General features: G+C 40.3%; 1 protein-coding gene across 1 annotated transcript in view; it reads left to right on the top strand.

The window, feature by feature from the left end:
* The window catches only part of LOC124622236 (molybdenum cofactor biosynthesis protein 1-like), a 66,674-nt gene that overhangs the window by 18,422 nt on the left and 32,695 nt on the right, over positions 1 to 15,557 (top strand). Inside the window, exon 4 of the mRNA XM_047147890.1 lies at positions 9,862 to 10,086. Within this exon, the coding sequence (XP_047003846.1) occupies positions 9,862 to 10,086 (225 nt within the window). The remainder of the gene's footprint in view (positions 1 to 9,861; positions 10,087 to 15,557) is intronic.

The raw sequence follows: 15,557 nt of genomic DNA, 5'->3' as shown, positions 1-15,557 counted from the left end.
ATTATGAATTATTTAGGAATAAAGGAGATGGCTCACCAAAAGGCAGAAGCCCTGTCTCATCGATAGGCACACGAACAAAAGGTATGTAGAATGAGATTTTCACCGTGCAGTGGAGTGTGCACTGATATGAAACTTCCTGGCAGATTAAAACTGTGTGCCGGACCAAGAGTCAAACTTGGGACCTTTGCCTTTCGTGGGCAAGTGCTGAGCTATCCTTGCACGACTCACGACCCGTCCTCACAGCTTTACTTCCACCAGTACCTCGTCTTCTACCTTCCAAACTAAAAGGTACGTTACTTGGTGAGCTTCCAGAATGCACTTTCTTTTTCTAGCTGTAGGGAAAACATGTGCGCGCGCCCACACACACACACACACACACACACACACACACACACACACACACTCTCTCTCACATGCGCATGCATGTCTCCTTATGCTGTGGTCGCTCAACTGCCAGCTCTTTACTGGCCCATGGTGAGTGTTCTGGAGTGAGGTGGGGCTTTAGAGTGGGGTAGGATGGGGTGGGTTGAGGCAATGTGAGAGATGGAGAGAGATGGGAGGGGTTTGGAGGGAAGCATTTAGTGGCTCGTGGGAGAGTGGGGAGCCATCTGAGGGCTAGCTAGGGGTGCAGGTAGAGGGGTCAGGTGCCAGACAGCTGGGCACTCATAGACTAGGGTGTGACGTGAGATAACAGCACACAACTAGCTGATTTGCGAGGGGGGGAGAGAGGGGTGTGTGTGTGGGGGGAGGGGGGGGGCTGGGAGTTAACTTGGATTTAGGCCAGGAAGCAAAGGATGTGCTGTAAGTATGGCTACGAAAGTTGACTATTCTTAAATAAGATCAGCTGGTGCCAATGTATTGGAAAGTAACTGGCACACAAAGTGCAATTGTGGCTCCTTTTTCTTCAAAAGTTTTAAATAGTCTGCAGAGCAAATTGAATTAGGAGGATCAGGCATTTGTGTGGGTCTAGGAAAGTAAATTGTAGAGCCAGATAAAAGGCGCACAAGACAGGAGGGGTACTACTACTCATCACTGCTGTATCGTGCTACTAGTACATGTCAGTGTGAGTGCACCGAGAGTGGTGTTGCCTTACATGCGTCTTTAAATTGGTCACCGACTGATCATTGCAGGCTGGCTGCTGGAGGCCGTCTCTGGGAGCCAAGCGTGCCGTGCGGTCCCTGCCGTGCCATCTGCTGGTGACTCGCACATATATTAGTGTGGAACAGTGCTGACTGACTCTCTGTGTGATTCTAGTTTGTAATGTGCACATCAGTGTTCTGTGTCTTGTTGAGTCCTTAGAGGCATATTGTTCGGAGGTTATTATTAAAGCCATATTTGTGCGACTTGGATCACACTTCAGTATTTATTTATTTATTTATTTCTTGTTCCATAGATCCGGTTAGTGAGTCAATCACAAGGATATGGAACGTGTCAAATTGTACAGGTTTCAATTTAAACTATACAAGGGCAATTCAATGGCAAATTGTACATAGTTTAAGTAAGACATACTATAAATACAGTAACAGATACAATATCAGCTAGATAACATAACAACCATTTGACAGAAAAAGGAGTTTCAAATAAAGGTTAAAGGCAAGAGCACAAAGTTAAATCAGATATTAGGCCTACAAGAGTAAATACATGTACAGCCAATCTGTTGTTACAAAAAGTGAGCTAATTCCCAAATGCACAATAAAATCAATTGAACTACTTCTAGACACAATAAGTTTAGTGATGGTATACATTTTCTTTCAGGTATTCATCCACAGTATAATAAGATTTCTCTGTCAGGTAATCTTTGAGAACTCGTTTAAATTTTGGCAGTTCTGTATGAACACATTTGATATGTAGTGGTAGAGCATTGAATAGCTTAATGCTGGAGTAGTAAACTCCTTTTTGTACCAGAGTGAGACGTTTCATTTCTAAATGTAGATTGTTTTTGTTTCTGGTGTTATAACCATGGAATTTACTGTTGTCTTGGTAGATGGAATAATTTTTGCACACAAAGGTCAGCAAGGAAAAAATATACTGTGAGGCAGTTGTTAGGATACCTATCTTCCGAAACAAGTGCCTGCAAGAGTGTCTTTGATTAACCCCACACGTTATTCTGATTGCTTTTTTTTTGGATGGTGAAAACTTGTTTTGCAAGTGGTTGGTTCCCCCAGAATATGATAGCATATGACATCAATGAGTGGAAGTAGCCAAAGTAGGCAACCTTAATAGTGTCAACTTCAGCCACTGAAGAAATTACCCGTAGTGAAAATGTTGCCGAGCTAAGTTTTTTACATAGATGAAGAATGTGAACTGACCAATTACATTTACTGTCTATGTAAGCACCCAGGAATTTTGTTTCTTCAACTTTCTGTATTGGTTGATCTCTACATTTTATGTCAATTTCATTGGGATTACTTTGTGATGTATGGAACCTCATATAATGAGTTTTATCTGCATTGAGTGAGAGACCATTTGAGGAGAAACAATTTAAGATGTCATTAAAAACAGTAGTTGTAGTTTTTTCAAGATCATGATCAGTCAAATCGTCAATTAGAATTGTGGTATCATCGGCAAACAGGGTAAATTTGCTGTTTGTCTCAGAACAAAGAGGAAGATCATTAATAAAGATGAGGAAAATCAGTGGGCCCAAAACGGAGCCTTGAGGCACACCACACGTTATCATGCCCCATTCAGACGAGGCAATTTCTCCAGAAGAGCCATTTAGCATTACAGTCTGCTTCTGATCCTGTAGATATGATTGTAGCCACAAGCCAACAGTACCACCTAACCCATAGTATTCTGCCTTTTTCCAAAGAATTTGGTGGTTTACACAGTCAAAGGCTTTCGTAAGATCGCAAAAAATACCCACTGGAGACATTTTTTTGTTAATGGCTTCCAAAACTTGGTTGCTGAAAGAGAATATTGCCTGTTCAGTACAAAGACCGGCACGAAAACCAAACTGATTTTTGCTTAAGATACTATGGAATTTGAGATGGTCTACAATCCTCCTGTGCATGAGTTTTTCTAGAATTTTCGAGAAGGTAGTTAATAGGGATATTGGGCAATAGTTTGTAACAATGCTTTTATCCCCTTTTTTAAAGAGAGGAATCACTACAGCCAACTTAAGTCTGTCAGGGACAATCCCATCTTGTAGGGATGCATTGTATATGTTGCATAAGGCGGGACTAACAAATTTATAACAGTGTTTCAGTATTTTACTAGAAATATTGTCCACACCAGCAGAATTTTTGTTTTTTAATGATCTAATTACTCTTATGACTTCGCTTACAGTAAATGGAGATAAGGATAACTGTGGGATTCTGTTGCTAATAGCTTTCTGTAGGAGGGACAATGATTCTTCCATAGAACCATTACAGCTTGTCTTCTCTGCTGCTCTCAAAAAGTGGTTATTAAATATTTCTGCAACCAACTCAGGTTTCTTTATGATACTGTCCCCTGTTTTAATCTCTACCTGAGACATGTTCCCTGTTGTCCTGCCAGTTTCCCTCTTTATTACATTCCTTATAGTTTTAATTTTATTTTCTGAGCTTTCAATTTCTGATTTTATGCACATACTTTTAGATTTATTTATAACCTTCTTGAGAATGCTACAGTAAAGTTTGTAGTGTTGTCATTTCTTTGGATCATTACAAGTCCTGAGAGAACTGTATAACATCCTTTTTGTTCTACAAGATGTTGTTATCCCTGTAGTGATCCAAGACTTCTTGGCATTGCCTATATGACTATTTCTAACTACTTTTTTTGGGAAAGATGGACTCAAATACAGACATGAATTCATTTAAAAATGAATTGTACTTTTTGTTTACATCTGTTTCCCTATCAACTCGGCTCCAGTCTATCTCTTTTAGGCTATCACTGAATTTTTTAAGGCCCTGTTCATTTATTATCCTAAAAGATTTCCAAGAATGCTCGGAACTGTTGCACACACTGATGTAATTGAGCCTAAGCAAGTGACCACCATGATCAGAAAGGCCAAGGATTGGAGGTACAGTGATCTCATTCCATGTAGACTTATCTATAAATATATTATCTATCAGACTTTTACTGTTAACAGCAACCCTAGTTGGGAAATCTACTATTGTCATCAGATTATAAGACTCCATTAAATGTACTAAATCAGCTTTACTATTGCTCTCATTTAGGAAATCAACATTAAAGTCACCAGTAATTATCAAGTTCTTGGACTTTGAGTACAGTATGGATAATAAAGAATCTAAGTGCTTAAGAAATACATTCAAATTCCCTGAAGGAGATCTATACAGTGCTAACACTACAGCCGTGAAGTCATTTACAGTAATCTCAACACCACATACTTCAATTTGTTGCTCTATACAATGGCTCTTTAAATCTAATGCATTGTAAAATATGTTGTTTTTTACATAAATTACCACTCCACCTTTTTCCATGATGGTTCTTGAGTAATGCGCTGCCTGACACACAGTATTACTTGGTTAGTACATCACCACAAACATATGGACTGGGACTGTACATGCTTTGACAGTTTGCTACGTCTCTCTCTTCTAGGACTGACATGGTAGCTGCCTTGCATTTCTTAATGACTCTGACCTTGTCAACCACAAACCGAATCTTAGTACAGTCATGATTTCCCTGAAGAGATTACATGACAGCAGAGACTTGTAAAATTGTGTTACCCATTTCTCTAGCCAGTGAAGATTCATTCTATACCTTCAGATACAGTGTCATTTAGGAGTAGAACAGCAAGAAATACGTAGCTCCTCTAACAGTAATGACAGTTTATCACCTCCCAGCACTACATGTGCCAATGTTTCAGTGCATTTTTGAATATGTCTGTTAACAGATTCATCAACACAACAAAAATTTACGATCTCAGTAGCATCTTATTTTTTAACTCATACTTTACTATTCATCAGAATCTTCATCGCTGCTCTTTGATTCGTCAGAGCTCCCTGCTGTACTTTGTTTTATTTCATAGTCAGAATTAGTTGAAATACCACCTACCGTATTTACCCAAATCTAAGCCGCACTCAAACCTGAAAAATGAGACTCGAAATAAAGGAAATAAAAAAAAAAATTCCCGAATCTAAGCCACACCTGAAATTTGAGACTCGAAGTTCAAGGGGAGAGAAAAGTTTTAGGCCGCACCTCCAAATCGAAACAAAGTCGGTCCATTGTAATATGAGACACAATTTAGGTCGAATGAATGACGATACAGCTACAGTAGTTTGGTTCGAGTCGTAAGCTTAGCAGTTAAGCTTTACCAGGTAGCCTTTGCTATGCGTCAGGCGCTCCATCCGTATTTATACTGGTACCCTTCCTTTTTCATGTGCTTCATCTGGTTTGAATCAATTGCTTATTTTGCTTTGATCTGGTAAGTGCCGTTTTCCTTGTTATAGGTGTTTATGTCACTCTAAGCAGAAAATGCATTACTGTACTGTGTCATGCATTGTTTGTCGCATTCTGATAGTGCGTGTTTGCGGCCTGTCGTCACTCGTGGCATGGCTTGCTTTTGTGCACGCTACCACTGCCTACAATTAAAAAAAAAAAAAAAAAAAAAAAAAAAAGAAGAGAGAGAAATCATCTCATTAGCGAAACAATGGCAAGAGACTACTATTTGTTGTTCCTTACACTGCTGCTTTCTTTGATAATGATCAACAAGAACCAAATAATAGACTGCGTATGATAGAACATGTTCTGAACGAGAGTTAGGTGAAAATTTTTCTCCATTTGAAAATCTTTGCGGCCGCTTCTTTAGTACATCAAATTCTGCACAGAAATTAGAGTCATCTTGGATATAAAAATCTAGTCAGTTGCCGTGCTTCATTTCTGACTGTATCACTGTTAGGCATAAGAATAATATGAATATAAACATGACACGATACGTATATTCTTCCGCGTTTGCTGTTGTCTCACTCTAGTTTCGTAGTTTATTAGGCAGACAGGATTTAAATAAGATAGCAGCAAACACGAAGGAATACGTGGCAAAATGTTTATATTCGTATTACTCTTATGATGAAGAGAATACTGCATGTGATTCACATTTCATCAGGTTCCTATTAGCAACCGTTTCTTCTCACAGGTAGGAAAAAATTCAGAACATTGAGTTGGCCATATTGACAAACATCCCAAACAGTCTTGCCGGTCGGATTTTCGTAATACATTGAAGTTCTGCTACATTCGAAGATGAACAATACGGAATTTGTATTTACTTCGTTGGATAATGTATGAAAATTGTCTTCCACCTTTTTTTTTTAATTTATTTACTGACGCAGAGGTTTTGGCGCCAGTATTTATCTTTGTGCCTACGAAGCATGCCTGTGTAGCGCTACATATATTCGACGGCAGAAATTAGTTGTTTCAGCACCTACTGACATTTTTCAGAACTTCCACTTGCTTTGCACTCGATTCCAAGCCGCATGCGGTTTTTTGGACTACAAAAACCAGAAAAAAAGTGCGGCTCAGATTTGAGTAAATACGGTACATCCTCTCCTTTGGATTCAACTTCTTAAGTATTATATTTCAAGTCAACACCTGCTAATCTGTGAGACCGAAATGATGAGCCATACTACTCTATTTCACTGTACCTGTATGTTTCATTTGTATAACATTTTATTCCATCATAGATGCTGCACTTATAGTTTCATATATGCATTGCAGCAGCAGACACAATAAAAGTAGCAATCAGCAGTGCTTAGTTTGTTGAATGGGTAAAAAATATGCCATTGTCCCAGTTCCACATATCCCCAAAATTTGATTCTGCCAAATTCTGTACTCTCTGAAATCGAATGTTTAATCCAAAGATGAAAGTGAACAAGTTTGATGCAGTATTGCTAATATTGTTTATTACCCATCTTGCTGAATGAAGTGCATACCGTATCCTTTCTGAAAGGTTTGCAGAAGTAATGCACATACCAGTTTTCTAAAAACTTACATTGAGATTGTGCTCTCCTTCCTCTTGTACAAATTAGTAGAGCCCTTCGGATTACTCCACAATATGCCTCTTGGCAAGGTGGTAACGACAGTATTATGAAAAGGATAGATTGGCACTCACTGTATAGTGTAGATGTGTTGCTCGCAGGGGGGGGGGGGGGGGGGGGGGGGGGGGAAAGGAACACCACCTATTATTAAACACGTAAGCTTTTGGTGCAAACCCCCCCCCCCCTTCCCTCACACACACACACACACACACACACACACACACACGCACACGCACACACATGCGCGCAAATGCAGATCACACATACATGACCACTGTCTCCGGCTGCTAGGGCCAGACTGGGAGGAACTGTGCATCATGGGAGAAACAACGGTCGGGTGTGTGTGTGTGTGTGTGTGTGTGTGTGTGTGTGTGTGTGTGTGTGTGTGTGTGTGTGTGTTTTTTGTCCACTTTGGAAGAAGACTTTCTGATGGAAAGCTTACGTGTTTAGTAGTCTTTTTGTTGTGCTTGTCTGTGACCTAACATCTCCTGTATACAGTGAATAGCAATGTATCTTTTTTATAATATGGTCATTACTCCAGCCTAGATTTCTATTGTTTGTTTCCTTTTAAGACCTTATAAAGACAGTTACTGACAATTTCTTTTTTCTTATTGGAGAAAAGTAAAACCATATGGGGGGCCAGACGTAGATTGTAAATGAATATGGAATAGAGTATTTTTATTCTCCCTGTATGCAGTGTCAATAACGTCACCTCACACACTTCATTTCTGGCAGCACCTCCTTCTCAACACATGACTGTCCCCCACCACCTCACCATAGTCTTCAAGTTATATCCTATAGCACTTCTGGGTGGACAAATAGATGAAGGATGTAGTTTAAAACAGTATAACTAAACTTAAAAGTCAAACTGCCCTTTTATAGAGACTGCCATCATTATTTAAACATACTAAACAACATCAAAACAGTCAAAAGAAATTTTTTTTCAAAAGAGCGGAAAATTGTAGTGAAATTCATGAGAGGATTGTTTTAAATTGTTATATCTTAAATCAATAAGTATGTCAGCATTTCCCAGGATTTTCTGGCTTAATTAAGACTAGGTCATGCCACCACAGTGGTCAGACAGTGGACTTGACTTCCAGAGGACAATGGACCCGAATCCCATCGGGCCATCAAAATTTGGGTTTTCCTTGATTTCCCTAAATGATTTAAGACAAATGCTGGGATGGTTCCTTTGAAAAAGATGACATTCGGCTGAGGAAGCTAATTTCTGTGGCATGTCTGATGACACAGTGCTGGTGGAAGCACGAGTATTTCAGAGCACACCATTCATTGCACATTGTTAAACATAGGGCTCTGCTGCAGACAACCCCTGTATGTTCCCATGTTGACAACACAGTTGAATTACAATTTCTGTGGCTCAGGAGCATTGAGATTGGGCAGTGAATCAATAGAAATGTGTCATCTGGTTGAATCATTCGAGTTTCGCATTACACCTACTTGACGGTTTTGTGCACATACACTGTCAACAGAGTGAATTGGTGCTTGCAAGGTGCACTTTGCTACAGACTTAGGCCAGTGGGAGCAATATTATGCTATGGAGGACATTCACCTGGTCTTCTATGGGTCCTGTGGTAGTAACTGAAGGCTCCATAACAGCTTTGTTCTGTGTGAACGTTATTGTGCACTGTCCGCACCCTGTCCCTAATGAAGGTGACATGTTTCAACAATATGACTTTCAGTGTCACGAGGCCAGAATCAAATTCACCCCTTCTGAATCTGATGGAATACATCTGCAATGCTATCAGATACCAGTTCTGCACCCAGAAACCACTGATCTCCAATTTATGGGAATTACATGACCTGTGCTTAGACATGCGGTGCTGCATAATGCTGGGAACATACCTCACATAATGCTGGGAACATACCTGAAATTTGTTGAACTTGTCCCACACAAAATCACTGCTGTATTGTGTTCCAACAGTGGACAAACACATTATCAAACAGGAGGTCATAGTGTTTTGTCTCATCAGTTTATATATTCAATGCTTGAATGAAAGGTGTGCTCTTTTCCTTTTTTCTGCCATTGCGTGTATGTGTAAAGCAGGATGTTCTACCATTTGGGCTTGTTTATATGATGGCTGTCAGTATTACCACCTGCACAGATACTAAATGCTCCTTTTGTGAAGACCTTTTATCTTGAGACACTTTTAACTTTGTTTCACAAATGGCAGCACAGTTTCAAGAAAGCTTCTTAATTTCATGTAATAGTTAAAATAATACCTTCAGCAAAAGATGTGTGCGTTGGAGTGGGGAAAAAGATTGGAGATGTATGTAGTTTAATTTTCATAAATTGTTAAGAAGGTTAACAGCTTGGCATGCTAAGATAAATTCAGACATTCTCTAAAAAGAGAGAAAAAGATTAATTTAACAGAATCAGTGAGGTATACAAATATAACAACAGACTTGTAGAACCATTATTTTGTAGGTTAGATTAGATTAGATTCAGCTTTTGTTCCAAGACCCAAAACATGAGACGATTCTCATGGGTGAGTAACATGCCAGAAAGTATAACATAAAAAATATAAAACATTTGAATACCCTGATCATTTGTCAGGAGATTGTCAAACTAGGTGAATACAATACAAACTGGAACAGCTAATATTTTCAGAATTGATACGCTGTCAGACTGAAACATTGTTATGCACTATTAATAAATTTATCAAACAAAAAGTACATAATCTTGACTGTTATGACAAAGTGCTCTCAGAACTGAAATCTAACAGACATTCTTATTTAAGCTGGCCTAACAGCCACTGTTAAGATATTCATCTATTGAGTAGGATGAGTTACCTATCAAAAAGTCTTTCAAACTCTGTTTAAACCATGCTTTATCTGATACCAAGTTTTTAATGGTGTCTTTCTTCCACAGATAAATTGTGTTGTAATGCGAGTTTTTAATGAAGATGAAGTGTGCAGTTTTGTGGAGTTAACAAAAGAGAAAAATGTTGATGTAAGATTTATCGAGTACATGCCTTTCAGCGGCAACAAATGGAATGATGGGAAGATGGTCTCATTTAGTGAAATGGTCCAAATAATTAGAAAGCAGTGGCCTAATTTTGATCCTCTGCCCAATGGGCCCAATGATACCTCAAAGGTACGTGCAGTATTACATATGAACATGCATTGAAAATAATTTAATGTTTATGACTTACTACCAATCACAATAATACTTCACATCTGCTGGTGGTATGAGAGATGGACTGGTTTAGTTACATATTTCTCATCCCATTCAGTAAGTCTGTCCTGGCCTGGGTTTCTCTGCAGCTTTTCTACAACTCTCCCCATTTCCTAAACCTTGACAATCCTTTTCTTTCTTCCCTTTTCTGTCCCCTTATTGTTTCTGCCAGAAGAAGAAGCCACTGGCTCTGAAAGCTTGCACATTTCCATAACTTTAAGGGGAGTTAGAAGCGGAAAACATTCTTTTTCACTTTTTCGGGTTTTTACCTGATTATAAAATTTGCAATTTTCCAAATAAAATGATATGTATATTACTTATAAACTTGCGTGGGAAGTATTTTATTTTATTTTCTAAAATATAATCTACACTACTTGAAAATGTTAAAATTTTTACACGCATTACTTCAAGACCTAATAAAATCGGTAATTTTTTATATACAGGGTAGTCCATTGATCGTGACCGGGCCATATATCTCACGAAATAAGTGTCAAACGAAAAAACTACAAAGAACGAAATTTGTCTAGCTCGAAGGGGGAAACCAGCTGGCGCAATGGTTGGCCTGCTATAAGGCGCTGCCATAGCTCAAACTGATATCAACTGTGTTTTTTTAAATAGGAACCCCATTTTTTATTGCATATTCATGTAATACGTAAAGAAATGTGAATGTTTTAGTTGGACCACTTTTTTCGCTTTGTGATAGATGGCGCTGTAATAGTCACAAACATATGTCTCATAATTTTAGACGAACAGTTGGTAACAGGAAGGTTTTTTAAATTAAAATACAGAACGTAGGTACATTTGAACATTTTATTTTGGTTGTTCCATATGTGATACATGTACCTTTGTGAACTTATCATTTCTGAGAACGCATGCTGTTACGGCGTGATTACCTGTGAATACCACATTAATGCAATAAATGCTCAAAATAATGTCTGTCAACCTCAATGCCTTTGGCAATACGTGTAACGACATTCCTCTCAACAGTGAGTAGTTCGCCTTCCGTAATGTTCGCACATGCATTGACAATGCACTGACGCATGTTGTCAGGCATTGTCGGTGGATCACGATAGCAAATATCCTTCAACTTTCCCCACAGAAAGAAATCCGGGGACGTCGGATCCGGTGAACATGCGGGCCATGGTATGGTGCTTTGACAACCAATCCACCTGTCATGAAATATGCTATTCAATACTGCTTCAACCGCACGCAAACTATTTGCCGGACATCCATCATGTTGGAAGTACATCGCCATTCTGTCATGCAGTGAAACATCTAGTAGTAACATTGGTAGAACATTATGCAGGAAATCAGCATACATTGCACCATTTAGATTGCCATCGATAAAATGGGGGCCAATTATCCTTCCTCCCTTAATGCCACACCATACATTAACCTGCCTAGGTCGCTGCTGTTCCACTTGTTGCTGCCATCATAGATTTTCCGTTGCCCAATAGTGCATATTATGGCGGTTTAGGTTACCGCTGTTGGTGAATGATGCCTCATCGCTAAATAGAATGCATGCAAAAAATCTTTCATCGTCCTGTAATTTCTCTTGTGCCCAGTGGCAGAACTGTACATGACGTTTAAAGTCATCGCCATGCAATTCCTGGTGCATAGAAATATGGTACGGGTGCAATCGATGTTGATGTAGCATTCTAAACACCGACGTTTTTGAGATTCCCAATTCTCACGCTTTTTGTCTGCTACTGATGTGTGGATTAGCTGCCCCAGCAGCTAAAACACCTACTAGGGCATCATCATTTGTTGCAGGTCGTGGTTGATGTTTCACATGTGGCTGGACACTTCCTGTTTGATTAAATAATGCAACTATCCGGCGAATGGTCTGGACACTTCAATGATATCGTCCAGGATACCAAGCAGCATACATAGCACACGCCCCTTGGGCATTTTGATCACAATAGCCATACATCAACACGATATCGACCTTTTCCGCAATTGGTAAACGGTCCTTTTTAACACAGGTAATGTATCACGAAGCAAATACCGTCCGCACTGGCGGAATGTTATGTGATACCACATACTTATATGTTTGTGACTATTACAGCAGCTGGCTGGAGTGGCCGAGCAGTGCTAGGCGCTACAGTCTGGAAACGCGCGACCGCTACGGTCGCAGGTTCGAATCCTGCCTCGGGCATGGATGTGTGTGATGTCCTTAGGTTAGTTAGGTTTAAGTAGTTCTAAGTTCTAGGGGACTGATGACCTCAGAAGTTAAGTCCCATAGTGCTCAGAGCCATTTGAACCATTTTTTACTATTACAGCCCCATCTATCACAAAGCGAAAAAAGTGGTCCAGCTAAAACATTCATATTTCTTTATGTACTACATGAATATGTAATAAAAAATGGGGGTTCCTATTTTAAAAAAATGCAGTTGATATGAGTTTGACCCATGGCAGTGCCATCTACCAGGCCAACCATAGCGCCATCTGGTTTCTCCCTTCAAGCTAGACGAATTTCGTTCTTTGTAGTTTTTTCATTTGATGCTTATTATGTGAGATATTTGGCCCGGTCACTATCAATGGACCACCCTGTAGAAAGCTGTGGATTGCTGTGTTATAAAGGTTAAATTATGTGTTTGTATTGGTAGCACTGTCAAAAATAGTATCGTATCTTTTCATAGTATAAACATGCTTTGTATATCGAAGTGCTAACATTTTTCTGAGGAATAGTGACGAATAGACTGGTAAATCTCTCAAAAAGTATGACTCCAAAATGAAGTGTTTTTAAGAAATGTGGGTTTCATGGTAATAAATTTTTGAATAAAGAGAAACATTGTGTTCAGCATGTGGTGTGTGAAGTTACAGACAATGAAATACTCGCAAACTCGTGAGTATCTAGAGAAACACCCATTAGTGCTTCGAAGATTAAAATAAAACATAGTGATAACACAGTTATCTCAAAACAAAACTCATGTAAATGGTAGGTTAGGTTATATTCTGATACATCTACACATCGTAACAGGGGTATTATGTGAATGTGTGTGCTGTATGTATGTGGAGGGCCAGTTAGTTTACTTGAAGACATTGAGGTATCAAATGGACTAGCCAGGAAACTTATCATTAATTCTGCCAGTTGTAAATATACTCATTCATTTTGGAGTTCTGATAAGTGTAAAGATAATTATTTTGAAATAAATGTTAGGTGGTTTTATGGATTGAGAGCTATTGGCAAAGGACACACTGCAGCAGAAACAATGTGTGTCGTGATGTATATGCCACACCCACTTTGTAAAATGGACAAGTATGCAGGATTTATTGGAGCTGCTGTGAAATCCACTGCATGTGAGTCAATTAAGGGTGCTGCAAATGAAGCTGCTGAAATAAACGATGGTATGATTGACATATCAGTAGCTTTTGGGGCACTTGGTAGAAGCGCAGCTGAAGTTCTAAGAATTCTGTTGCTACAGTGACCAGTGGTGGATACTGGAAATCTAATAGATTTCCAGATTTTAACCAAACATTCTTATAAGTATAAATCAGGGAATGAAGAAGGGCATATCTGTGACAGAAATTATGAAGGACAACTAGTCGTACGGAGGCCTGTGCAGCTGTTGAAATTTATAATCGATCTGTAAACTAAAGGGGAGTGTGTTACACTAAGTTCTTAGGTTGTGCAGACTCAAATGCATATAACAGTGTAGTAGCCACTCAGCCTTATGGTGAGAAGCTTATCACAGAACTGGAATGTGTTGGTCATGCCCTCCTGGATCTGGTTCATGGTGCAATTACCGCAATGCCCAGTACTCAAACAGGTCATACAGCCATAAACATTATATCCCAGCAGCAGTTGTGGATATCATAAAACCTGTTTACAGAGACCTGGCAATCCTGAATTATTGAAGAAGTGTCTGCATTGTCAGACTCAAAATCCCAATGAGTCGTTCAATAATCTTATAGCGTCAGTGTCGTCGTAACTGCCGTCTGCGTCACGTCTGCTGTGCAGCGAGCTATGCTGATTTAAGTATTAACTCTATTTTTCTTACTTGTAACTTCTTCTTCCGTGTGTTTTTGCTTTTAGGAAACTTTAATTGTCGAGTGCTAGTAATAGTGTTCCATAGATTTTGTGTTTGTTTTGAATACAGTCAGAGAAAGTCCGTTTAGTCAGCCATAGTGCCAGTAGTGCTAGTGTTTGTTTTCAATACAGTCCAGAGACAGGTAGTGCTATTTTCATTGTTTTCTACAGGAAGTGTCTAGTAACCACAGTTTAGTCAACTATCAGCCGCCTTTAGTGAATTAGCAGTCTAATTATAAGTTGATTAACTCTCTACAGTAAATTGATTTCTTAAGATGGATAGGATGTGAGACTGCTGTGTACGGACACAGGAGGAGCTGGCCACTGTTCGCAAACAGCTGAACGTGTTGATGGCCGCGGTTAGCCGTCTTCAGGCAGTGGTGAGTCTGGTGCGTTGCATGGTACACCCCAGGTGTTACATGCTTCACCCACTGACCCTGCTGTCGACACATCTTTGCGGATACCGGGCGCGGTTGTGCCACCCTCTTCCCAAGGGGAGTGGCGGGTTCAGCGGCATTCGCGGCGCACAAGGTGGAGGGTCAGTGTGGAGGCTGGCCGTGTGGCATCGCCCGTTCTGCCTGTGAGTGGACATGTGGCCACTCCTTCAGCAAGGTCCGAGCAGGCACATGGGGGGAGGGGTTTATTAGTTATTGGGAGCTCCAACGTTAGGCGGGTGATGGAGCCGCTTAGGGAAATAGCGGAAAGGTCGGGGAAGAAGGTCAGTGTTCACTCTGTCTGCTTGCCGGGGGTCTCATCCGAGATGTGGAGGAGACCGCGCCGGCAGTGATAGAGAGCACTGGGTGCACCCGACTGCAAATTGTTGCTCATGTCGGCACCAATGACTCCTGCCGTCTGGGTTCAGAGGTCATCCTCAGTTCGTTCAGGCGGTTAGCGGAGTTGGTGAAGGCGGAAAGCCTCGCGGGGTAGAATCTGAGCTAGCTATTTGTAGTATCGTTCCCAGAACCGATAGTGATCCTCTGGTTTGGAGCCGAGTGGAAGGCTTAAACCAGGGACTCAGACGATTCCACGGAGATCTGGGGTGCAAATTTCTCGACCTCCGCTATCGGGTGGAGAAATGTAGGGTCCCCCTGAATAGGTCACGCATGCACTACATGCAGGAAGTGGCTACAAGGGTAGCGGAGTATATGTGGAGTGCGCATGTGGGTTTTTTAGGTTAGAGAATTCCCTCCCTAGGCCCGACAAGACACCTCCTGAGATGCGGCAAGGTAGGAGTAGACAAAATGCAACAGGGAATAACAATATTAATGTGCTAATAGTAAACTGCAGGAGCGTCTATAGAAAGGTCCCAGAACTGCTCTCATTAATAAGCGGTCACAATGCCCACATAGTACTAGGG

The sequence above is a fragment of the Schistocerca americana genome, chromosome 7 (assembly GCF_021461395.2).
Source record: "Schistocerca americana isolate TAMUIC-IGC-003095 chromosome 7, iqSchAmer2.1, whole genome shotgun sequence".
In the NCBI taxonomy this organism is placed as follows: Eukaryota; Metazoa; Arthropoda; class Insecta; order Orthoptera; family Acrididae; genus Schistocerca; species Schistocerca americana.
Note: the sequence above shows the minus strand (reverse complement) of the source record. Positions and strands in the feature narration are given on the sequence as shown.